A 26697-nucleotide genomic window follows, 5' to 3' on the forward strand; every position below is an offset into this window, starting at 1 on the left:
AAAATCAATCTTTGCTAGATAATGGGTATAACAAATGTGTGAAGGGAGGATGTGCCCCTGCCTTTGACCCCCCCTTTTTACTGGCTTTTGGTTTAAGAATGGCACTACCACCAACTTCTGTGTTGGTAACCTCAAGGCTTGATCATTCCAATGAACTTTCTGTGGCTGGCCCTTGGGCCTGATGCAGAACCTCCAGCTGGTGCAGATTGTGGTAACTAGACTGATGGGGGCACATGGCTGACAACACTAATTAAAACATCTACACTGGTTGCCTGTTAATACAAGGATGTTGAACGTGGCTTGGTAGTTAATTTACAAACACTAAACAACTTGGGCCTGAGGTATCTTTGGGACCATCTGAACCAGCTCAACTACTGAGTGCCTCTGTAGGCACATTGCTGGTCATCCCCTGGTATGGCTTATTTGACACCAACAAGAAATCAAGTCTTTCATGCCATTGGCCCAATCCTGTGGAATACTCTTCCACTGGAGATTGAATAGGTATATTTTTATATGCATAATAAGAAAAACACTGTCTGGAATATAGGTAGTTGATGACCTGTGATTTTAAATGTTTTTATTGTGTATATAGAATTGCTGTAAACCATGTTGATTTTTTAAAAAATGAAATTGTATTTCAGTAACTAAAGTGGTTGAAGAGTTAGCATTTTCCAGCAGCTCCACTACTTATCTCTTTAAAATAAGACTTTTCACTAGGCCTCTGGCTGACAGCTCAAGTAAGTTACATAACATTTTTATTGGAAAGTATATGAATACATGTTGAAGTAACTCTTGAAAATTAGTTCCAAAGAAATATAATTGAGGACCCTTTTCCTTTTAACCAAAACACTTGTAAATTATTAGCTATGTACAGTGGTACCTCGGGTTACAGACGCTTCAGATTACAGACTCTGCTAAGCCAGAAATAGTACTTTGGGTTAAGAACTTTGCTTCAGGATGAGAACAGAAATCGCGCAGCGGTGGTGCAGCTACAGCAGCAGGAGGCCCCATTAGTTAACGTGGTACCTCAAGTTAAGAACAGTTTCGGGTTAAGAGCAGACCTCCAGAACGAATTAACCCGAGTTCCACTGTATTCTCATGTACTGCAATAAAGTACCACATAAGGGGCAGTAAGATATCTATCTTTGAAAGTCTGAAAAAAAACTGGATCCCCGTTCTACATTAGTAAATTAATATCTTGATCAGGTCTAACTAAGGAATAATTTACTCTTAAACTGAACCAAGTAGCAAGACTTGGAAAACCACAAAGAAAGCAGTATAAAAAACCCAGCAGCGCTGCATATTCCATGCAGAGGCACATCTGTATTTATTGGGCCCTTCCATGGCAGTTCTGTGCAGAGATATATTGATCTGAAGCAAATGGAACAGGCAGCAACTGGCAAGCTTCCTTTAACTATTGCAGCATCTTGGTGCGAAGAGGAGAAACTATACAGGCATTGCCATCATATGGAGAAACTTCAGGGGGAAGCTGCAAAAAATAGTTACGAGTGATCTAGTAACTATAATTTGGCTGGTAGGGAGGCAAATGTCACTTGATCATTTCAGCGGGATCAGCCACTCTGCAAGTAACTAACCAGAGAGCAGGCAGATGTTTCCTTAACAGATTCTCTTGTCAGTGCACTAAAGTCAACTTATGTAGACATTATCTCCATAGCAGTACAGTGGTACCATACCTCGAGTTACAAACGCCTCAGGTTACAAATGATTCAGGTTACAAACTCCGCAAACATGGAAGAGTTACCTCAAGTTGAGAACTTTGCCCCAGGATGAGAATGGAAATCGTGTGCTGGCGGCGCAGCGGCAGCAAGAGGCCCCATTAGTGAAAACACGCCTCTAGTTAAGAACAGTTTCAGGTTAAGAACGGACCTCTGGAACGAATTAAGTTCGTAACTAGAGGTACCACTGTACTATCATCATCAGCTGGTCTTGGGAAAACCATTGGTCACCTTGTAGGTCATTATAGGAATATAATTTCATTGTGCTATATTCCAGTCTGGCTAGAAGGATGAATTCCCAAAGCACCTAACAAACCACAGAAGGCCCTGGATCAGACATTACACAGTTTGTGGCATTTTGCAAGAGACTTTTAGGGGTAGTTTTGATATTATTACTTCTGCCAAAGACAACTACCCAGGAGCACTTTAGGCCAGAGACTGGGGTTAGATCATGTTTTTTCATGGACCAGTGTCATGCAAAGGTATTGCCAGTAGGTATTGAGAGTTAGTAATGCAAACAGCAACATGCTTGAAGGCAAGAAATTGGAGCTTCAGCTCATTTCTGTCCAGCAGTAGGGGTGAGAAACCTAGAGAGGCTACATGGTTAAATGATGGCTGTTGCCTAAAACAAATAAACCCCCTTCATCAACAAGAAATGGAACCATATACTTCAGGAAGTTAACATCTCATTACTTTAATCAGGAAACCATAAATGGTCCTTCATGTCCACAGTCATAAGAAATAGTTTATAACAGGTTGCAGGGAATGGTCTTCGGCATTTTACAGTACAATCCTAAGCATGTTTCCTCAGAATTAACTTCCACAGAGTTTAATGGGATTTACTCGCAAGAAAGTTTGCACAGGATTGCAGTCTCAGCCTGGTTTCTAATGAAAAGGAAGAAAGAAGTTGTGCCCAGAGTCTAACTTATCCCTGAGCTGATGCTTAGTGTTGTTTTTCCTTCCCCATATTTGGTGAAGAACAGAGCAGGCAGATCAAACACATAGCAATGTCAGCCAATCACACTGCTTAATGGCTAAGTCATTACAAAAATAAACTTTTAGCCAATCAAAACCCCATCAATTAAAACAAGTACCACAAACTTCTTTAAAATGTGCTTGTCTGAAAAAGCTACTTTCTAACTACGTGCAGATCACAGCGAATGTATAAGCCTGTCGGAGACAATCATTTTAGAAACTTTCTACCAGTGCACTGCATCAACATGTGCATTTTTATTTATGGCATCCACAGACCCAACAGGGCAGAATGGAAATCGAGTCACCAGAAGAGATCACTTTGAAAGCATAACCATGTCTGTTTCTGAAAATAAGTATTATAGTTTACCCTGCAAACGGGAGTGGGGGAAATGACAGCTGTTTGGAACAACATACTTGCAGTGACAAAGGACAAAGCAGCCTATATGGCTACTTTACAAAGTGAAAGCATCCACATACAATTTTTTTAAATATAGGTTTCCTTTAGAGTAATAAATATTTCTTATTTTATGATAGAGCAGCAACATTTGAGGGGAATAGAGGAAAGAACTTTGGACTAAAGACCCCTCCCCAATTAAATAACCCTAGAGAATTAGGATTCCTAATTCATATTTACACCTGCTGACTGTAAACACAGCCTACAAACTCTGGAACTTCTCCAAATGCCACAGACCATGCTTGTGGTCTTGGGGAGGCAATATATTGACACACACCGTGTTGGCAGGTAATATACAAAGAAATAATTCTTTTAGCGTCTGTGGCTTACTTTGAAACTGCACTAGACAATCAGGTCAGGCCCCTCAATTCTTGTTTCCACACAGCTGTGCAACATTATGTTTGCTTTGTTTAGGGCACCACTGGTGAAAAACGGCCCCTTGCCCTTATGTTTTAGCTGCACTTGCTGAAGGCAAGCCGGTGTTTGAACCACGCTAGTAGAATCTACAGTGCTCACAAGACAGTTACATTTAGTTAGAGTTATTTCTGCTTGGCGTTACTGCAGAGGCAGGGAAAAAGACTGTCCCCAGGAAACCAGATTGTAGAGCCCTGTTGAGGGAGGAAGAACCATCGGTGTCTCTCAACATATGAGAAAACGGAAGAAGAACGGGCCTTGATCTTGTTTCCTAATGCATTGTATTCAATACGAACTTCACACGGGTAGGAAAGCAAGTCACACTCTTCCCAAGGACTAGTTCAAAGAGATACAGACCACTGTTTCTGCACCTGAAGAGCAAAGCAATAGTGCCTACGAAATTGGGGGATGGGGACAGAACAAGACACTAAGGGAAGAAAGGCAGAATGCATGGGCTTCCTTTTCCAGGGTGTCTAAAAAGTTCAATGCTGCTGTAGAATAAGCCGTTTTACTGTAAGGTCTCTACAAAGGCATCAAATTCTTTGACATTTTTCTCATGGACAGCCAGTTTATCTGGTAGAGAATCCTGTGAAGACAAAGAAAAATTATCAGTAGCTACATTAGCCAGTTCTTTTTTCTTTAACATAATACACAGCAGGTGCGGGGGCCCTCCAGATATTGTTGAACTCCAACTCCCATCAGCACCAGCCAACATGGTCAATGGTAAGGGATGATGGGCATGGTAGTCCAAGAGCATTTGAGGGACCACAGGCTCCTCACCCCTGAGACACAGGAATAAAAGAGGTAGTTCAAAAAACATAAAACAGAAGAGCAGAGTAAGGCATAATTAATAATAATGCTTTATCTGAAGACAGATCTGATTCAATAGATTCAGCACAACATTACTATCAAACTATGAAATGCTCTCAAGATTTCCCAACCTGTATGCACAGCTACCCTGGAAAGGAGTAAAATGCTGTAAACAGCATCTATCCAAGTCCATGGCTTGTTTGCAGGTGTGAAGGTGCATGAGATTGTGGCCTCTGAAATTTGCTGGAGCAGCTTTAGGACAATAACACTTGTCAGCCTGCTGCTAACAGATGGCAACTTGCAGGGATTTTCTTTAAAAACCTTTTGTACATTTTACAGAGTTTCAGAGGCAAAAACAAACATGTCATTAACCATGAAGAGCATATGATCTATAATAAAGCAAAGAAAACAAAAGGGAGGGAGAGAAGAGTGTGAGCAAATGTAGTCAGACTTGCTCGGCTACAGTTGGGAATGAAGACTGAAGAGTTAAGACAAAGACCTCATAGGAAAGATATGCTCAAGGGGCAGGGGGAGCACTGTGCTTAAGGAATCAGTTTTGCACATAGGAGAACATATGAAGTTGTGACTGAGTGCAGGATACTGTCTGAGGGAGCTAAGGATGGTACAATTCTGAGGATGTAGGGAAGCAGGGAAATGAGAACCAGTGTCAGAAAACACCTTGGATGATCTTGTAACAACATATTTATGTTGTACTTCAAAATGTTACTTCTTCATATACTGTGCTTTATCTCAAGGAACCCTACAAAAACCCTGTAAGGCATGTCAAAACGATTTTTCCAGTACATTTTGTGGGTGGTCACTGGGGCGGTCTAAGGTGTTGAGAAAGTGGCCTGCCTAAGGCCATGTATTTTTATAGCACTTACAAAAGATTTGAACTTGGCGCTTTGGCACTTTTGAGTTCACAGCACAGTTATAATAATAATAATTTATTATTTGTACCCCGCCCATCTGGTTGGGTTTCCCCAGCCACTCTGGGCGGCTTCCAACAAAGATAAAAGATACACTGAAATGTCACATATTAAAAACTTCCCTGAACAGGGCTGCCTTCAGATGTCTTCTGAATGTCAGGTAGATGTTTATCGCTTTGACATCTGATGGGAGGGCGTTCCACAGGGCGGGCGCCACTACCGAGAAGGCCCTCTGCCTGGTTCCCTGTAACCTGGCCTCTCGCAGTGAGGGAACCGCCAGAAGGCCCTCAGAGCTGGACCTCAGTGTCCGGGCAGAACGATGGGGGAGGAGACGCTCCTTCAGATATACTGGACCAAGGCCGTTTAGGGCTTTAAAGGTCAGCACCAACACTTTGAATTGTGCTCGGAAACGTACTGGGAGCCAATGTAGGTCTTTCAAGACCGGTGTTATATGGTCTCGGCGGCCGCTCCCAGTCACCAGTCTAGCTGCCGCATTCTGGATTAGTTGTAGTTTCCGGGTCACCTTCAAAGGTAGCCCCACGTAGAGTGCATTGCAGTAGTCCAAGCGGGAGATAACCAGAGCATGTACCACTCTGGCGAGACAGTCTGCAGGCAGATAGGGTCTCAGCCTACGTACCAGATGGAGCTGGTACACAGCTGCCCTGGATGCAGATTTGACCTGTGCCTCCATGGACAGCTGTGAGTCCAAAATGACTCCCAGGCTGCGCACCTGGTCCTTCAGGGGCACAGTTACCCCATTCAGGACCAGGGAATCCTCCACACCTGCCCGCCTCCTGTCCCCCAAAAACAGTACTTCTGTCTTGTCAGGATTCAACCTCAATCTGTTAGCTGCCATCCATCCTCCAACCGTTATCTGACACATTAAATAATGAATGACCTGTTTGATCAGTCCTCTCAAATAAGGCATATTTGGTTTATGTATGGCAGGGAGCAATGTCCCTCAAACTGAAATCCTATTTTTGCATACCAGATCTTCTGCCATGGACTGAGCCCCAATATCAATGGAGAGGCTGCTGAGCTGAGGAGGATTCTGAAATTCACGGTAGAATGTTCCAAGGTCTATTGGGAGAATGTCATCCTTAGAAAATGCCGGTTTCTAGAATTAAATGGACAAATATCAGTCAGCTGTACATTGATAACACAACAGTGCTCTGTTCGATCATCATCTGATAATGTATTTAACCACTGTCAATGAAATGCATTCCATTGTTTCACCCAACAGCACAATGTACAGCATATAGTAGAACATGTTTTCATCTTTCTCCTATCAAAATTGGTCATCTGGCTATTCTCTGGACTGCAGGTGAACCTTTAGTTTGTAGTGTGTGGTGTTATATTGCTTTTACTATTTTTGTTGGGAGCTGCCCAGAGTGGCTGGGGCAACCCAGTGAAATAGGCGACATATAATAATAAATTATTATAACCTGTGTTGTAGACCACCTTCTTAGATACTGCTCTTTGCTCTTGTCACCCTATAATCTGAGTGATGTAGAGAATTTGCTGAGATTGATTTGGGGGCATGGTTTGTGAAATAATTTATTTTATTTTGGACAGAAGGCTGCATCAAATAGCCTTTGCGTTCTACTCCTATGAGTAAAACTCATCATGGGTTCTTAAGAATAAAAGTTTCAGGTCTCTCAAAAGGGTCCAGCATGCTGGAATTCCTGCAAGATCAGTCTTTCAATATTTTGGGAGGCCACATCAGTACACTTCTGCTTTTTAATGAAATAATATTCAGAGCCATTTGCCCCACATTGGTTCTGTGAAGATGCCTTTTCCCAAGGATTTTCATATATTTTAGCATTTCAGTTCTGCTTCAGACATCGAGGCGAAGGTTGCATGTGTATGTAAAGGGCTGCATCAACTTACAAAATCAACCATAACAAAATCGTCGTGGATGTTCCCATTGCTGCTGCCACTGGAGCCCACTGAGTGTAGGCTGCCCTGGAGGGGAGACTCTATTTCTGGAGAGTCAGGAGGATTCACCTGTTGAAGAAATCCAAGTGTCAGACCAACATACCCAAACACTGGCATGAGGGAATTAAATGGATGCTAAAAGTTACGTTTTTCAGTCAGAAAGCACAAGCATGCTAATGGCTGGGTTAGGAAATTCAGACCCACTCAAATCTGAGAAGGCAGGACTGAGCAAGACTGGCATTTCTTACCATGGGGTCATTATCTTCTGGCTCAATGTTCTTGGGAGCAAACATAGCAAAAGGAATGTCCAAACTGGCCATGGTCACCTAGAAAGGATCAAAAGACAGAATCCCAAATGTTCAGTCAAATGCTGCTCCTCTTACCCAGCATGCAACACAGCACTGTGAATCTTCAAACTATGATCAACTAATGTTCGAAGAAGAAAGAAATAGAAAGGCTGCTGTTGTTTTCTGCCTCCTGTGTCAAGGAAGAGGATATTCCTTGTGTTTTTTCTTTCCTAAAGAACAGCACATCATAGAATTTTAGAGCTGGAAAAGATCTTGTCCAACCTCTTGCTCAATGCAAGACTTGCAACCACCATATTTCTGACACAAAGTCTCCAAGAGCAATGAACTTAAATTACCTGGTTGATAGGTTTATTGACAAAGGCTCCCACCTTCCGCACAAATATTGTCTCCCAGAGATCATGTGGGGACCCACTCTTTCCTTCACTGCTGTTAGATACAGTTTCTGTGTCCTCACTGAGAGAGAAAAGAGAAGGGGTATTAATTGATTTCCTTTTGTTTTCTTGCTCTGTACAAGCTCTGGAATGAAGCACTGGTACATGAGAGTGTATTATTTGTTTACCCATATGTTGTACTGCAGGTACAAAAGGCAGTATTCTACACACAAAGGACAATGCATAATGTGTAAAAAGTATCAGCAAAGTTCATGGTGAATCAAAGTTATCTCAGTAGTCATCCCAAATAAAACTGAAAAGGCCCTCTCCTGGGTACCCACTTGCTGTATTTCAGATAGTGGTGAAGGTGGTGGCCCCAAAGGAAGGTCTCCAAAGTGGAGTAGAAATCCTGGACAGACTCATTTGCAGGCTGTGTGTGTCTTAACATATTGTGGTCCCAAGATTTTAAATATCGAAGCCAACCCTTTGAATTGAGCCCGAGAACAAACTGGTAACCAGTGAAGTTGGTGGAGGATTTCTGTAATACAATTTGAACAGAACCCTCCCAGCCACATTCTGGATAAAAGACTACAAAACTGTTCCCATAGAATATTTCACTACTCTTTTCTCTTTCTTTGTGCAAAACAGAATTTTCCTTAATGGATTTTGTTTTCTTAATATTTTCATGGGTATCTCCCCACTTCAAGTTGTGATTTGTATGTTGAATTAATATCCACACCATAAATGTCTTCAAAAGGCAATGTCATTCCAGGCCTTTAGAGGCTCCTGATCATATCCCTCATGGATGCAGGTACAGGTGTGGAGAGGGAGATTACAGCCATATGAACAGGGGCACTACCCAGAGATTATGGAATACACGTGAACAGGCCCTAGACCAAATAGTGCCACCTACACCTGTTCAGCTTTTGAAAGCCCTATTTTTTATTGCATTTGTATCCCATTTCATGACTTTGAGGTGTAGTATGCATGGATGATTTATTCCTGTCAAATATGGTGATTAATTGGCACAGGTGGATCTGTCAATCTGTATATATTGATATCACACATAAACATAAAAAACACTAAATTGGCTTCTTCTAAGCTTGTGGGAGCTTCCTAACATTAACTGAAATCAAGAAATTGAACTGTACAGCAGTGCTGGCTGGACCAGTATTAAATAGTGTTACAGCTTTACAAGTGAAGATGAAGTGTTTGCATGTTTATTTAAGTTTATTTAAGGGGACAGACAGTGGGCAATTTGAGACCAGCATCCCAGGCGCTTGTCTAAATTACATCCTCAGGAAAAATAGAAATGTTAAGTTTGCCAAAGCTACCAGTATTAAACTGCAAATGTCAGTGTTGGTACTGTCCTCAACTCTAAAGGGCAAGGTTTGTGCTTAACCCTAACAGAAGCTCTGCAGGAATTGGTGTTTTAGGTATTCTTGTTAGAAGCTACAACTATGCTTTAGTACCTGCAGTCAGTCATTTTACAGAAATGAAACCACAACTACTTTATTATTACTAATGAAGAGTCTAGTATGTGGAACTAATGAAATGTCACAAGGTGGAAATAGTGGCATTAAAAGTAGCTGGATCAGACAGATGTAGATCTTACCAAGAGTACAGCTCCAGTTCTTACATTTTTAGCTGCTACTGAAATTTGTAAAGTTTCCAAAGTCCGAAACAATGCTGAACTTTAGGTGCTGATCCATCAAGAATAGTGAAAGTTACTGTAATTACTGAATACTAAATAATGTTGATTTTATGTGTGTAGATGCATTTTACTATGAAAACATTCTATCAAACAGCTGTTGGATTTGTAAAATTACTGTTCTATCTTCCTATAGGGCTGTAGTTACTGCAAATGTAGGAGAATCGTGCTTACACATGCTTTCTCTGCACTTTCAGATTCTTTTTCCTCCCTTTCTTTCCCCCGAAAGTGAATTAGGGAAAGTTAAATCTTCCTAACTGCCTCTTTCCAGAAAGCTGCTTATAGCCTAGCAAATGAATTATTATTTTTAAAACCTGTAGTAAGACTATGAATCACCATGGAGAGATGGAAAACTTACCTGCTAGCTGGAGTAACTGCAGAGTAGTGACCCCCATCCAAAGGGGTGCATGTGGCCATTCTCTCATGATCAGCCTGAGTGCCATGAACTGGTTGGCTAGGAATCAAGGGCACTCCTCCATCCTTCCCTGGAACCATCAACTGGAGGAGAAAGGGATAAGAAAATTAGATATTTTAGTATTCATTTAAAAAAGCTCTAGGCTCTTTTATTTTCAAATATATGGTTGCCTGACTCTCAATGATAGGTAGCTGACAGCTGGTTACATGTTATACTCATGATATGAGAAACAGCCTGGTTCTGCCTGAAGGCTTCCTACCAACAGGTAAAGAGAGCTGGAGAGGATCTCAGTCACTTACAATGAAGTTAAGACAGGGAGCACCAGAAGAAATTATCAACTAAGGAGAGTGATAACCAGACATGACAAAGAAAGCTGGGCACTGGCCCCACATTCCCAACACTTGACTAGGATATCCTCCAGTTTTCTTTGCTTTATGGCAGAAAGCCTTCAAATTTCTTAACAGGCAAAGCAAGGCTGCTTCTCATGTTGCTCAGCTCTGACTGTACCCTACAAGTAAAATAATGGGGTAAGAATGGATAGAGAAATATGTCAACAGTTAAGGAACAGAGTTAGCTATGAGACATATCAAATGGTCTCAAACCTCTAAGAATACCTGGTGAGGATGTGCAGCACTCAAGCCGCCAGCAAAGACTACTGGGTAGGCCAGGTCAGCTGATCCAACTCCCAGGGCTGTAGGCTGATAAGAAAGACGAGAGCTGGAGAGCTAAGAAATGAGAGGGGGAAAGGGAAAGGGAGAGAAAGGGAAAACCCCACACAGTCTGAATAATTTTCAGAATTACTGGAAAAGGCCAGGAAAAGAAATCAGATTTGCAGAATAAAATACTAGGCTGGAACTGAGGAAGTCTGAGCCACATGCACACACAAAACCAAACTAAACCAAACCAAACCAATCCTAGACATCTTTACTTAAAAGAAAAAGTTGCCACCGATTTCAATGGAACTTATTTTAAAGTTGTGTTTAGGATTACCAGGGACCACTCTCAAGCATGGATTTTGCTTAAAAATGATGCACAACACCTACAAAATCATGGAGATGGCATTCATATAGGACTGAGAGGATAGTATGAAGTGTGTTGACCAATAACATGCTGGACAAGAGAGCAATTACTTAAAAGCTGTGTTTATTATTTGTTTTCTATGAGGTTTTTTTTTTAAAATAACTGTTCTGTCTTTTTAATTGAAATGTTTTATTTATTATTGTTATACAGTACGCTACTTCAACTTCCTATGATTTTCACTGCCTTTATTAAATAAATGCTACAGAAGAAGCCTGGAAAACCATTGCTCTGACAGCAGACTCTAACTGTGGATATAGGTTCATTGTCAAACAAATCATGTGACCAACTGCATGCTTCTCTTTGACTCCCACACCAAGAAGGGCAAAGCCCGAACATAAAGCCTCACATTCTGCATCTCACTTATAGAGGCAAAAATTTCCAGAGCAGGCATTTTATAGTCCTCAATGTGAAAGCCTACCTCATAGCCAAAACCTTCCTCTGCTTAATATTTTAAAAATCTTTAAATTGTATATATAACCTAATAAACAATATCATTAAAACAAGAATACTACATCAAACCCTTAAAAGAACAGTTGTGTAAAAGCATATAAAACAAATAAAAACAGGATTTCAGGGAATTCAAACAAATAAAAACAGGACTGTTTTCAAAATGACTCAGGTAACATTCAAAAATAGAATCTATTGGTATCACACTCCCAAAGCACAGTCTGACACAGCTACAGAAATTGGACAACAAAATATTAAATTCCTCACTGGGCTATCGGAAAGCTCTGGAAAAGAAACAGAAGAAATGGATATGTGGAATACTGGGCTCACAGTAATTAATTAACGTGCGCCAAAAGCCAATGTCTAAGGCCAACTGTAACAAAATTAATCCACTAGAATAAAATTGACTCCTGAGGTACAATAACTGCTTCAGCCCTTTACAATTGTGACAATAAACTTTTAATTTCTTCAGAGGTGAAAAATACTGTTTATTTCCTGTCCCCTGGTCAACTCAAGAAAACATACAGCAATTTCCAGAAAACTGTATTCCACGAAGCAATCAGTATTCTACAATTGCTCTATACAGTTTGCACTGTGGTATAAACTATATATTTTCATTGCTTCTTTGCAAATTTCCTGTTCAGCAACAAAGACAATAAATTTATAACTTCAGAGATTTTGATTCATTTTCTTTTCTAAAAGGTAGTCAGTAACTGAACAGATTTTGCAAACGTCTAAGCACATTAAATTCAAATGCATGTTTTATTTTAGGCTAATCAGCCTAAAGAGCCAAATCTAAGGAAAATGATTTACTGGTTAGTGAAAAAATACTTTTGTCATGCACCTTCTTTATTTTAAAGGTGTTGTCAGGCCAAACATATTTTTTTCTACTATGAACTCACTTGATGTGAAAAGGTCAGCCCCATCAAAGGGCCCTTCAATGTATCCGTCACGACAGGAGGAGGGGTCTGAAAATGTGCTTTAGTGACAGTAAATACACACTGAACACAGACGCACAAAAGAAAACACAAAAGGAAAGGAAAAGAAAAAGACTTCAGAAAGAAAAACTGAAAAGAGTTGGATGAAGTGAATGTTGGTGAGGACTGTGGCTACAGCTATGAGAAACATTCATACATGTCAAAGAGTTGCAGAATTGCAGTTGAGCTGCATGCCTTATAATGTCAGGAAACTGTTGTCCGCTTTTTAAAAAAAGTGTTCCTAGTTGTAGTCTTTATCAATGAATTCACTGCTGATCATATATAACCAACAGCCTGAAACTCTCTTCTAAAGTCAGATGTAGTAGGAATTATTATTATTATTATTATTGATCATCTTAACAACTAGGCTTGAATAGCTGTTGATGATAACTGAGCGAAGGGGGAGCTATATAAAGTGGAGATCACACTAAGTCCTCATGCATCTCAGTGATCAAAGCAATCTCCAGTTGCACTAGGCTTGAAGGTTCAATACAAACAGTAAGACAATAGGCTTTGTCAAACACTGTTTGTTTTTTTTTAAAAGATACCTCGCCCTGTTACAGAGCAGCTGAGCACAAACCTTATCAAGAACAGAGAAAAAGCCTTGAGCCACAAACTCATCAGCTGTGCTGGCTGTCAAAGTCAGAATCAAAGTCAGAAGCCATGTGTCTTCAAACTAGAGTTTGATTGAGGCAACTGAAGTAACAGATTCAGAACCTTTTATAGGAACTTGTTTCTTCTGTGATATTTGACTGGGCAACCAGGAGAGCCCCTAAGCATAAGGCAAAAATCTTTAGAGTGCCCCAAAACATACATAAATTGGAACTGGACACTTTGATCCAGGAAAACAGGGGTGAAGCAGAAGGCTGTGCTCAACCCACAGCTGCCTATAGAGCATGCCCTCATCTTCTAGCCTGAAGTTAAGATATGATCCTCAGCAGTTTCCTAGAATTATGTGCACCGCAAGTGTTACATGCCTTCTCCTTCCCTAACAACATCTGTTTACATATCTTCTCTTCTGGAAATGCAATCAGAAACTCATTTCCACACCAGGGTTGCCCTAGTGAAGGAGATTCGAAAACTAAACCTTCAACACCAACTGCACAGCTCCAAAGGCTCTTTGCCAGTCTTTTAAATCTATTGAATACATCGGCCTGAGTATGCAAAGTTTTAAAAGGCACAAAGAGAAAAGTGACCCATCTTCAAGTTTTTTACAATTGCCAGGTATAGAGAAAGGTTTTTAAATTGCAGCAGGATGGAAACAGGTGAATACTCTGCAATCAACAGATTGTCAGCAAAATTGATTCAGAACTTAAATTGTACTCTGTGCAATCAAGTGTGACCAATACCACATTGTTTTATCTATAAAGAGACAGAATTTTTGTAGAAGTGAAATGTATGCACAAGGAAATTTATCATTAGGCACAGATGCAGTAAACTATCATTTAGTTTTCAGTAACCTTCATTTTTGTATTTGTCTAACAATCTGTAATATTCAATTTCTTAAAACGTTAACTAAAAATACAAGTGTCTGTAAACTAAAACATGCCTTGTTGGCAAACATGACAGTACAGCTAGTTGCCTCTCTGAAAGAGGCATGCTGGAAAACATACAATGGTCTCTGAAAAATTGTTTACCTGTGATGGTGGAGAAGTAGAAAAAGAGGTGGTGCAGGCTTCTTGAGAATCTTCCACTGATGGGTATGCATTTTCCTCACCAGCTGTTCTGTAACAGGAGGAGATAAACTTCAAAATGGGAATGTTCAATAAAACGCAAGATTTAATGTACATACAGAGACAGACATTGTAGACAGACCCAGAACATCTGAGTGGAGTTGAAAGGAGAATTATGAAGGAGCTCTAACTCTTTCCTTATCGGGGTTTAAATAAATGCTACTAGATTAAGATTTTATTTGTCCAGGAGAAGGATGAAACATTATTCTCATATCTGCCTTCTAGTTTTTGTTAGGAAGACTCTTCCTGATAAATGTTACCTATGCTGCCAGCTGTAGAGCATAGCTGTCAACGTTTCCCTTTTTTTAAGGGAAATTCCCTTATTCCAAATAGGATCCCTCACAAGGGAAAAGTTGACAGCTATACTGTAGAGATGTACAAAATGTAGCTTCAAAGCCAGTTTAAAGCACCTTATCATTTCTTTTGGTCTGACTGCAAAGGAAATGTTTATAAAATAAAACCTTTTACTAAAACAACCTTTTGATTTTGATGACCACCTGTTATGTATGCTTCAGTTGAGATTCCTGCACTGCAGAGGACTGGACTAGAGGACCCTTCAAACTCTAAAATTCTATGATTCTTTGTCAAAGTATTATACATTGCAATGGGTTGGCTCTAGGCTTCCCATAAGTGGAATTCCACTCACAAGGAGGGGGTAGTTATTAATCAGTTCCTAGTTTCACTGCTCCTGAGGGTTGCAAAAAGTGAGGGAGATGGCATACCTCCGGTCCCTCTTCCTCCAGCAGAAGCATCTGCTGATAAACACTCCCTTTCACAAATTAAAGTAGACCCAGTATTTGAAAACTATATGAAATAAATGAACCACGAATGCTTTTGAATACTGACACTTGAGTGTACAAACACTAAAATCAATGCTTTCAATGCACTGTGTTAGCTTTCTTCTGCAACTCATTTCACTTAGCAGTAAAGAGTTTTCACTCTGCATACTATTTTTTCTGATTATATACTAATGATGCAAATGAGAATTCAAGTGAACCACTGTCTACGTGAACTAGAGAGAGTCTGAAAGTCTAAGAACCCTCATATGCCATTCACCCACTTCTTATAGACTAGAAAATGAAGGGTTTTCCATTTCATGTAAGGACTTTTTCTTTTCTCCACCCAGCAGTGCATGATGTAGAGGCTCTGTATTTGGGAAGAACTGCCTTCACCTATGATCTGTGATTTGTATTTCCTCACCTGTAATTGCAGGGATGCATGGGTGAGGAGCTGGGGTAGGGACGGTCCACAAAGTGATCAATGATAATCCCCATGATAGGTGGGGTCCTCTCAAACTGCCTGCAATGCAACAAGCAAATGGTGTTATTCATAAGACTGTGTTCTCTTCTCTGCTGCAACCCCAATTCTGACAGCTAGACTGCTCTTCTGCATCAGTTAATGGGAAGCAGAGCATCCCCACAATTCAACCCTGCAACTCCACACATGAACAAGGAAATTGGTGTTCAGGAGCATGACTCAGGGCTACCAAATGGAAAGCGTCCTGGAAAATGTGGCTTAGTTTGACTCTCATGTTCTCACCTGGTAGACATGAAAGCTAGGTTGATTCTGTAGGCACAGGACAAAGTGATGGTGCCTAATGGAGTACCCACTGTCCCAACACGGACGGTCTGAAATCCTATGGAAATAGAAGAAAAATTACCAATAATGATAATTAATAATAATAAAATAATAATTTAATTGTCAGCATTAAAGATAAAGATTGATTTGCCATTTCTCTGTTGCTGAATGACAGTTTATGTCATTCTGCTAGCACCAAAGGGATAACAATATGCTCTCCTGCCATATCCCTTACTGAAGGCATACCTCTTCCTAATAAAACTCTCAGCACCTTTTTAAAAAAAAGTTATTTTACTAATTGTGCTAGTCCATGTAGGGACTGATGCACTTGCTATATTGCTATTATTGACCTCCAGTAGGGGAATATCCTAATTCCCCCTACATCCAAAATCCTTCATTTTCTTCTTATATTCTCCCTGACTGTTTTGTTACTGGTATATAGTAGTTATTTTTTTAAGTCTTCAGCTAGTTTCTTCATTGCCAAACCATACCTTCTCCCAAGCCACTCAGCTGAACTTCTCCGAAGTATATCCTATGAGAGAGAGAGAGAGAGAGAGAGAGAGAGAGAGAGAGAGCACATTAAACATAGTCTACTAGGTAGTATAAAGTCAGGTGCACCAAGTGTTTATCATTGAGCTGTGTCTTCTGATTTACAAAGTACTTTACAAGATTAAGATTCTTTACCCATACAATATTTATCTGAGTATTATTGCCTTTTACTCATGAGTAACTGGGACTGAAAGACAGCAGTTTGTCCAATGCCATCATCCAGTAAATTCATGGCTGAGCTGGAAATCTGAACCCACAGCTGATATGCTATTCACTGGTCAGCAGATGAACCAGAAATACCATTGTAAGACCCAATTCAGGCTTGCCTTTTCTATTTAAAAAAGATCCCCCCTCACCCGCCAAACCTTTAGCAGTCCGAAAACTTTCTACCAGACATGTTCTAAGACAAAGATGGGAGGAAAAAGTTATGTTTTAACTAAGGATCCTTTTAAAGGAAACAACTGAGGAAGTAAGTTGGCTTTTAAAGGGAAAGATATTCTAAGAATATGGAGAAGCTAAAGAAAAATAATGAAGCGTTGATCAAGAATTGCAAAATACCATAGGAAAAAATGAGTGGGAAAAGTGCATAAGAGCCAATAGTTCTATTGTTTCTATTTCAATATTTATTACCTGTACAATATTACATATTCATGACCTTGTTTCCTAGAGAGTCTGTAGGCAGGAGTCACCCTTGTTATAGCAAGTAAAGACTTCAGTAATAGAGACAGTCTGTTGTACACAGTGTAGGAAACTTTGATTTCTTTATCACACCTAAAAAGCACACAGAAAGAGTTAGTCCAATATTCTCAATGAAGTGACACAAAGTACACCAATACAAGCTAGAGACAGTGACATTTGGGGTCTACATTAGATTTAGCCATGTAAAATAGAAGCAATTGAGATTACAACCTGCCCTTAGAAACACAATCTATTCATATACCTCATGCAATTTGTTCCCAAAGAATATTTATCTAATTGCAAAAAAGTATTTGCAGAAGTTACAAATAATCTTGTACTAGAATTAATTACTGTAAGTTTTTGAGCATTTTGAAGCTTATTTTCTTACAAAGCTTGTAGATACCTATATAATTATCTTGCATAATTCTTATTTGTAATCAATTAGAAATCCTTGTACTTCAGCACAAGATACACATGACTTTAAATACTGAACAGGTATGTTCTGTGAAAAGACACTTGAATTTCTCAGCTAACAGATACCAAGAGTTCTCTCTTACTTGAATGATAAATGTGATAAAACCTTAAGTCCCTTTGCAATTTTTCTATAGTCTAGGAGACAAGCAAAAGCTACGAAGCAGCAGGTGCTTGTGGTTAATTATGTTTGCCTAATGCAGAATTATAAAAAAAAACAGAACTAAACTGCTGACTCATTGTAGATAATTTAACTCCAGTGTCTTCTACAACATTGTTAAATCAAAACAGGCCATTTAAATCATGGGTCAATAGGAGGATTTATTTTAGAGCTTTCTGCCATCTAATAATAACTGCCCTTTTAGATCCAGGGTGGATTGATTTAAATTAGTCATTTAAAATCACCAACAACCAAAACAACCAACAGAAAACAATCTAATTTAACTCAACTTTCCTATTTCGTAATTCATGCATTTCCTAAACCTGAGTGCACACGGAGTGGTTGCTATTACCATTTAACCATATTGGCTTGCAACTATAGTCATTGAAGATAATCCAAACCTCACATGGTTTTAGCTCTACCCTGTTATATCTGCTTCAAGGCAAGTGGGGAAACTGTGAACATGACTAAGAACATAAGAAGAGTCCTGCTGAATCAGACCAAATAACTATTTAGTTGAGTGGCCAACCACTGTGGGAAGCCCACAAACAGAACATGAGTGCAACAGCCCTCTCCCATTGTTGTTTCCCAGCAACTAGTATTCAGATGAAGTCCTGCGCCCTTATGCACTCAGTCAGCCAAGAAATATCAGCTTATTGGACAAGAATCAGCAACACACACTTACTTTTCATTCATTTCCAAACACCAAATTTCCAACTCCATGGAATCCCCCTGCAGTGGAAAGAGGAATGTTTAAATAACATCTTTGTGAGATGCTCAATGAATGGGAAAAACCTGCAAAATAGGTTTATCAACTTTTTTGATCTTACTGTGGTCCCTTTGGAAGTTGAATGGAGACACAAAATTCAAAATACTACACGTAATAATGAATTTGTAGCTATGGTTTGCTCCTTCTGATTCATAAGTTTAAAGATTTGTATATATAAACAGGGGTACCTTTTCCCCCTTGTGAGATGCGCCCAGCTTCCTTTTGACTTCAAATGACAAATATACCTACAAATGGCCTCAACAGTTTGGCCCCACCCCACATGCTTCTGATGGGCTGTTTGTTTGTTGAAAGCAGTTTGTTTGCTTGTTTAAAGCTCAACCCTATACGTGGTAACCATCATACAGTTCATTTTTTTATTTTTCTAATGATGATTATTTTAAAAACAGATACTGTATTTAGGCTGAAAAACTGTTTTGGATAGTTAGGGTGCCTCTACACAGCCCTCTATAAAGAATGTGACAACAACATAGTAACTGCAGTTTATGACCTAGGGTGGCTCTTTTTTATGTATAGACTCTCCTTAACAGTGTCCAATACATACCTCAGAGGTTTTGAGAGAGATTTCCACACACATTGACCGCCCAACAGCAGGCAGCTGTCCTGCCAAGGCTTTTTTTGCTTCATGGGTAACTTCTGGGATATCTTTGATTGCCAAGTTGAACTGCAAAATTAAGAGAATTGATTTTACTTTTGAGGAACTTATTTGAGAAATCTACCATGTGTCACACAACATGAATGTACCATATTTTTCGCCCCATAGGACGCACCTAGTTTTTTTGGGGGGAAATAAAGGGGAAAAAATTTATTCCCCCCCCCTCCAGGTCCACTGTGCTAAGCCCGAAGCTTGGGGTGTGCTGAGCTCAGCAAGCCCCAAGCTTCTGGGTGCCAGCAAGGTCTCCACTAGCTGTGGGAGAGCCGCACGGCTCTCCCAGGGCTAGCAGAGTGCTACGCTAATCCCAAAGCTTGGGGTGAGCGGAGCTCAGCGCGCCCCAAGCTTCTGGGTGCCAGCAAGGTCTCCGCTAGCCTTGGGAGAGCTGGGTCTCTCACGGCTAGTGGATAGCTTCCTGAAGCCTGGAGAGCGAGAGGGGTCGGTGCGCACCGACCCCCCTCGCTCTCCAGGCTTCAGCGAAAGCCTGCATTTGCCCCATAGGACGCACACACATTTCCCCTTCATTTTTGGAGGGGAAAAAGTGCGTCTTATAGGGCGAAAAATACGGTATGTATTGGAACTTACAACTTACTGTATTTACTCAAATGTAATGCACACCTTTTTTTTGCCACATTTCATCACAAAAATTAGTGTGCGCATTAGATTTGATGCCGTATTTACATTCACAAGTAAATACTTTTTTGGTTTCCAGGTTTTGAAATTTGAGGTACACATTAGATTCGTATAAAGATGACAACAGGACAAAATATTCTCTGCTGTCACACACTGATGATTACTAATAACAGTCTTGCTTTACTTTTTTTTGTAAAGCAGATAATATCATCACAAAAATTTCCCAGCTTTCCCCTGCCTTGTTCTCTCTATTTACAGTCCCTCTCTTGAGAGCTTTTATCAGAGCCACAGATGAAAAGCAATTAAGAGAAATCTACCCAGAATCAGCTGAGGTAGAAACTATTCAGACATATATATTATTTTTATATCCAGTACCACAAGATGCCCAAATAGTAGTTTTATGTGGTTAAAAAGAAAAGGAATACTGTTTTAACATTTTTGCATGGTTCTATGTTTGCAGTTCTGCTTCAGTCTTTTGTTTCCTGTATCTTAACATGACACAAGTATGGGAATAATGGGATTGCTATGAGGAATATACTTTACCCAGTCAGAGCCTGTTGGCGAGGATGATGATCGAGTACAGATTTTTTCACCAAGTCGGGCCTGGACAATCACTTGTACAGTCTGAAAGAGAAAATATGAGTTTTGTGAGAAGTCAAGATTTGTAACTAAACAAGAGAGAGATGAAATGAAACACAGAAAAAAAAGTAACCGCTTTCACTACTTCCGTGTTTTTGTTGGTCTTCCATGATTTTATCCTTCCCCTCTTGCTGTCGAGATCATTCACCTCTCTTGTTGGTAAAACCATACATTTCTCCTTTAATCTGTACTTACGCTTTACCAGCTTGCTCTGCAACTTCTATACTAATCTCAGTCAATCAGCGCAGGACAATCAATGGGTGCTATAGGATGCTGTCTATAAGCAAGGCTTTGATATCTAGATACCTCCCTTCCCTTCCCTAACCTCACCACTGTGTGGCTTCCTGCTTTGTCTACCTGGAATCCCAGTTCCAAATCCCTTTCCTTGACTCTTAAGCATATGTCATTCAGTCCCAAGGTCTGCAGACAAGTCACCTGACAGTCAAATAAGAGCTTGTCATATTCAAAAGCTGGATGACTATGGGGCTTTGTTTTGATACTATAATCTATATTTTTAGAAATCCAAATGAAGTCAGAGATCAGCAGAAAATGTTGTTTTAAAAGGTTTTGACATTGCATCAGTCAACATTATGGCACAGCAGCATGTGGCACTGCAATAAGTATAGGGAGTTTTGGTTTGTCACAGTGCAACAGGAATGTGGATTTATTTTTTTTACTTCTATTCCAAAAAACAAAAAATTACCTTCAGGGCAAAAAATTTGATGAACTTGTCCAGGTCCTTCCTGTCCTGGGAGCTGAGGTCAGTGTCCATTGCATATGGAAATCTAGAATAGAACAGGCATAAATATTCCAATTTGTTACTAACAGGAGAGCTTACTATATTATTTAAACTAATCAAAGTTAATGAACTTCAGGAAACTATGGTAATCTTAAAGAGACATAAAACTAATCTTAACCTTGCTGAGATAAATTTGTGTGAATTACATTAATAAACTACTAGCCACGAAGAGAATATGCACCAGTGAAAAGTTTATGTGCATTTTCAAAATCACCTCAGTTGTTATGGGAACTGGAGCAGGAAAAGATCACATTTCATTTAAGCTGCTGAACTTGCTAGAACTAAGTGCCAAATGAGTTTGGTCATTATATGCATTTAAAGAAGCACATTTGTACAAAGCAATGAGAGTCTACACATGGAAGTCATTTTTTGCATAAAAATTGACCTATGTAGGCAGCAGAGCAGTACTGGCAGGTGACTGACCCCCTGATGGCAGTATAGCTGATGATATTTTTATTAAGTCCTCCAATTGTGTTGCTGGAGTGGATATGTGGACAGAGCTGGCATTTGTCATGTCACAGCCATACTGTAGCTATGTGCTAAATAAAAATAACAAGTCATACTTATGAGCAGGTGCTAGTCTGTGAAAGTTCATGCCATAATAAATGTCTTCCAGATACCCCCAGACACTCCCCACCATCCCATCTCTCCACCATCCCAGAATGTTTCACAGGTACATTCCTTGAAACAATATGTTAAAATGCAATGGACTCAGCACTGGGCAAAAGTGCAAAGTACACCTGAATAATACTGTCTCTTTCTCTAAACAGGTGTGATATTTGATAAACTATTTCATTTCTTGATAAATGAACAATGATACCTACCTAGTTATAATGAAACTGTGACAGATAAAATGCAGTGTAGAACAAAAAGGGCCAACAGATTTGACCTAAGCTGTAGTTAGGAAAATTTGCATGTTTGCTTGCTGAAAATAAAGTTTTATATAACAGAATTTGACCAATATATGGATCATGAGCTGGATACAGACTAAGTCGTGCTTGAGAAGACCCACTGAAATCAATGGAACACAAATTGACTAACTTGTCCCGTGAATTTGAGTGGATCATGCTAAACATCACACACTATTTTTCTCAGTGATCTACCAATGTTACTGAACACAGCTGGAGCCATAATGTCAGAATATTTATTTTCAGCCCAGAGGATAACCAACATTATCTAAAAGGTGATATTTTTTACCTATGAGCTTGTCAGGTCAGGGAACTATTGGGTTCCAGGCTTCAGAAAGCCTTTTTGCAACTGACACCCCCATCCTCACATGAAAATCAATACACACAAACTGTAGCACTTATCAAAATTTTCATTTTTGAAGTTTTGAAGAAAAACTTCCATTATATAATGGAAATCTAACACAAATTCACATATGTGACACACCTTCTTTGTGATGGTCTACTGTATATTTCAGACATGCTTGTGCTTTACTGCATGGTGGTAATTTCCATGGGACCAATCCTACTCTAAACCCTTGTTGCTTTTAGTGCCTCTTTCCTGAGTAACTATAATACACAGCATATTTAAAGCAAAATATTTCATTTATTATTATTTATATAACACAAAGCGGTTTACAAAAAAAATCAAATTAATAAGTATTAATTAAAATGGAGTAATAAAGCAGCAAAAACAAATTACAATGACTTTTTTCCAAAAGCTAGATATCCCCTTCTCTCAGGTCAAAACTGTTCTTCAATAACACTGTGATGGCAGGTTTCTTTTTACAGGGTAAGGAAACAGCTTTCTTTGCTCTCCATTCTGGCAGACACATTTAAAACAAAGGGTGTTAAGAAATGAGTAACCTCAACCCATATAGTATTTCAACGAGAATACAGGATGGACAATTATACTGGTTATGCCTCTCAGTGCAGTGATTCTAGAACCTTCACAAGGTACTAGAATATCAGAGATACTTCATGATTCTCAGGTTACAGATCATTCACTTTGGGCCAAGCTGTAGCTCAGTAGTAAGGCATTAACTTTGGAGGCAGAAAGTTCCAGGTTTAATCACCAGTTAAAAGCACTTGGGTAACATGAGGATGTGAAAAACTTTGGTTCAACAACTTTGAAAGCTACTGCCAGTCAAAACAACCAATACTGGGCTAGATGCACTCAGTATAAGACAGTTTTCTATTTCACAAGGCTTTCCAATTAACAGCAGCATTGCTTTCTCTAGTGCAAACTCCTTAAAAGCAGGAAAACATTTTAAAAGAGCCCAATAAAAAAATTCAAATGAAAGCCAAACACATCTGGGTGACACACAAAGCCTTTATGAACCTGCTCCTCCTTTGCCTGTTTACAATGTTTTGAGAGTAGGGAGCAGTTGTCTTGGCAACATTTGCATCACAATCTCCTAAGAGGAACAAGAAACACTAGATAGAGCTCCAACTTAGGGGTTGATTCTTTCAGGAGAAATAATTATCCTTGAATTCAAGTCCAGGCAGATCTAATGTATGCCACCTCACCATTAGTCTTTCTTGGACCCAGAGAACTGAGTGCAATGTTAAAGGCAAGAAATTTCAGCCTGCTCAGTACCTAGAAAGGAGAGTTTGTGGGAATCCACTGTAAGTTACTGATTTCCTGAATTAAAAAACAACAGCTACATGTAATAATAATCATTAATTATTTAACAACATTAGAAGAAAACTGACTGTATAATATTTTGGGCCAGTAAGAATATGTTGCAGTATGGAGTGCTTCTGTATAGTGCTCCAGTCAGCCAAGCCTTCCTTCCTTACACTCCTGGCATCACCCACCTCAGTCAATGTACTCAGCTTTCAATGGGCTGTTTTGACTCCCCTGCCTCAACCTAAAGATTTTTAGTACTTTTGCAAGCTGGGATACCCAGAAGCGTGCTGATATCTCTCTCTTGTGCATGCATGGTAATGTTTTGATTACATAAACACTGGCACTTGGATAATTGAATTTGCTCTTAGTACAGATTCTATGATAGAAAGCATATGTTTATAAACTTGACAAGCTGGATCTCATTTTGTTCTGGAATGAAAATTAATTCTGTTACATTATGAACATATATTTCTAAATTTGGAGAAAATACTAAATATGATGTCCTAAAGACCTATGGTTCACTTATCCCCATTTATTATATTTCCTAAAATAGTGAGACAGCTTACAAGAATTCCCCATTTTGTACCTCCTGAGGGCTGCTTCCAATGTGCATAGTATAATATGTGTACCTACAACACTGCCCACTATGTGCAAGAACCATATTCTGTTTGATTTGTGTGTGCACTACAGATGTCATCAAAAGCCATGGCTGGCTCTGGGGTCCCTCAGTGAATGCAGCATACATGAAAATCAACCAGAGCAGACAAAATTCTAACACTTTACAAGGAACCCTATTGGCAGATATAGTACACAGAGGCATATGCCTTAATTCCTGTAAATATGAAGCAGCCCTATTTTAGGTTTTGAGGTAGATTTTCTTCTTGATAGGAACCAAACTATGATTATCAACTTTTTTATTCTTGTTGTTACAACAAACTGGAAGGTAGCAAACATTGCTTAGTCCCTAAGTTAATATAAATTCTTGGGGAAAAGAAATGTAATTTTAAGGCAAATAAAAACATGTTTCTAAAATGCCTTTTCTCTTTTATTGAAATTCAAAAAAGCCAGTGATTCTAACTAAACTATTTTTTGTTTATGTGAATGGCCTAGTTTTTCCATTACGCAATAGGTATTTTAAAGACCCAGAGCCACATTCCAATGCAGAGTTAGGCACACCAAGACTGAAATACTAAACGTATTAACTAGAGAGAAAGTCCCACTCCTCGTAGCAGAATTGCACTGTTTTGGTTAAGATTTCAGTGAACTTAAGCATACTTGAATTTGTGTTGAATTGTGGCCCAAGAGTTAGAAAAGCCTCACATTATTTTAGTCACATGGTTGCCTGAAAGATTTAGAAATATCTCTAGATCAAAAGACCATGAGGTCAGATCACATGATGAAGACAAAGTATGCAGCATAAAGACTGGCAGCTTGATCCTCAAAGGAACACATGATGTAGAACTAGTTAGTGAAAATAGGTCCTGTGTTGCTGGAATCCTTTGAATACTGTTGCTTTAAAGCAGCTACATCAGTTATCAACAGCAGATCTGAAACAACATCAGTCAACAAAACTCCCTTTTGGCAAGGTCATGAAATCAGTTACATATATATTCAAGCTCCCACATCACACATGCTAAGAAATTTAGTGGTGCAGCTGGGTTTAAACCCAAGGTCATGCATGTGCCACGTCATACGTTGACTACATCATATCCTCAAGGAGGTTTTATTTTCAGTACTCCTTAGGTTCTGAAAGGTTTGTCTAGAAATAAACAGTCCTCGCAGCCCTATTTTCCCTACTACCCACAACTCTATACAATCAGACTGTGATCCGCTGCTCTCCCCACCCCTACCTACTCTGTGGGAGCAGACCCATCATCCTACTCCAGCAGAAGCCTAGTCGAAACCCATCAAATTATGTGCATCTGAGGTGCAGGGGGGAATTACCTGCGGGGAGAAGGCTGAGGTGACGGCTCGGGGTCTCATTCCGGGGACGAGCCCGGAGGCTATCTTAGTCCCTCCTCATGGTCAGACCCAGTGGGCCTCTCCGAAATCCTCGCGGCTGGTTTCGACTCGAAGGGCTGGAAGGTGCCGCCCTCGCCGCCTCCTGTGGCTTCTTTCCTCGGAGAGGAGACGTGGCAGTGAACGTCCTTTGCTGGGGTCACCTCAGGAACCCCAATGGGGGCTCGCAGCGCCAAGACCCCTCCGGCCCCGTAGACCTGAGGGCCGCCCGCCTCTCGTCTCCCTTCTATCTAGCGCACCTTTCGCGCTCGGCTCCGCTGCCCAATTCCCGCGCGGGACAAGGCTTTCCTCAGCCCCGTCTGGGAATATGGCGGGGGGTGGGGGTTTCGTAGATTCGTGGCCCAAGCCTGCCGGGAAAACAGCGCCTGCTGGGGAGAAGGCCTGTTGGGACCTTTGGTCCCGAGGCGGGTGACCAATATCCGGCCTCCACTCGCCGCTGCCCAGTGCTTGGTCCAGCCCAGGGAAGGGGTTGGGAATGCCCGAGGCTGGCTGGCCCACGTACGAGTGGAGTCTCCGCTTGCGCCGCCCCTTCGAGGAAGGCTCTGAGGAACCGGCGCCGGCCTTCGAGGAGAAGTCGCTCAGGCCCTACGAGCCGACCTGCCCGTCGTCGCAGGTTACACATCCAGGGTGTCCCTCACGGCCGCAGACTCCCCCTGCAGCCGCCGCCACCGCCGCCATTGCTGCTGTTTGTTTTCATCCGCTCAGGGCAAGCGGGGAGCGCTGACTCTGCATCCGCCGCGGCACTTTCCACAGAGACGAGGACCCGCCTCCCGGTATCAGCGACCCCCCCCCCGCCCCAGTGGGCCAGCCCGCAGACGTTAATTATCCGCGGGAGGCGGGAATGCCCACCGGGGAGG

General features: G+C 40.5%; 1 protein-coding gene across 10 annotated transcripts; it reads right to left on the reverse strand.

Moving 5' to 3' along the window:
• Positions 1–2414: 2414 nt before the first annotated feature.
• On the reverse strand, positions 2415–26537 carry ATG13 (autophagy related 13). 10 transcript variants are annotated; one of them, XM_081901325.1, is made up of 18 exons: positions 25766–26534; positions 21149–21230; positions 20350–20430; positions 19066–19185; positions 18420–18466; positions 17056–17196; positions 16368–16408; positions 15838–15934; positions 15499–15597; positions 14203–14290; positions 12491–12589; positions 10676–10759; positions 10005–10144; positions 7900–8017; positions 7505–7582; positions 7209–7325; positions 6307–6435; positions 2415–4165 (listed from the first exon to the last, which is right to left on the reverse strand). In XM_081901325.1, exons 2-18 carry the CDS (start codon positions 21215–21217, stop codon positions 4088–4090), a joined length of 1626 nt encoding a protein of 541 aa, XP_081757451.1. In that variant the 5' UTR covers positions 21218–21230; positions 25766–26534; the 3' UTR covers positions 2415–4087. The 10 variants fall into 10 exon arrangements, with proteins under 10 accessions (XP_081757451.1, XP_081757448.1, XP_081757450.1 ...); XM_081901322.1 differs by having other exon boundaries at positions 10676–10786; XM_081901324.1 differs by lacking the exon at positions 25766–26534 and adding an exon at positions 22069–22166 and having other exon boundaries at positions 10676–10786.
• Positions 26538–26697: the final 160 nt, after the last annotated feature.

Source organism: Podarcis melisellensis, assembly GCF_964234715.1.
Source record: "Podarcis melisellensis genome assembly, chromosome: 1".
Taxonomy (NCBI): Eukaryota; Metazoa; Chordata; class Lepidosauria; order Squamata; family Lacertidae; genus Podarcis; species Podarcis melisellensis.

Coding starts and splice junctions, on each gene's coding strand:
- ATG13 (XM_081901322.1), bottom strand. CDS start 21,217: ATGGACACTGACCTCAGCTCCCAGGACAGGAAGGACCTGGACAAGTTC. Junction 19,186..20,349: donor CGCCAACAGGCTCTGACTGG/GTAAAGTATATT, acceptor TTAATTTTGCAG/TTCAACTTGGCAATCAAAGA. Junction 15,598..15,837: donor CTAGCTTTCATGTCTACCAG/GTGAGAACATGA, acceptor GTTGCATTGCAG/GCAGTTTGAGAGGACCCCAC.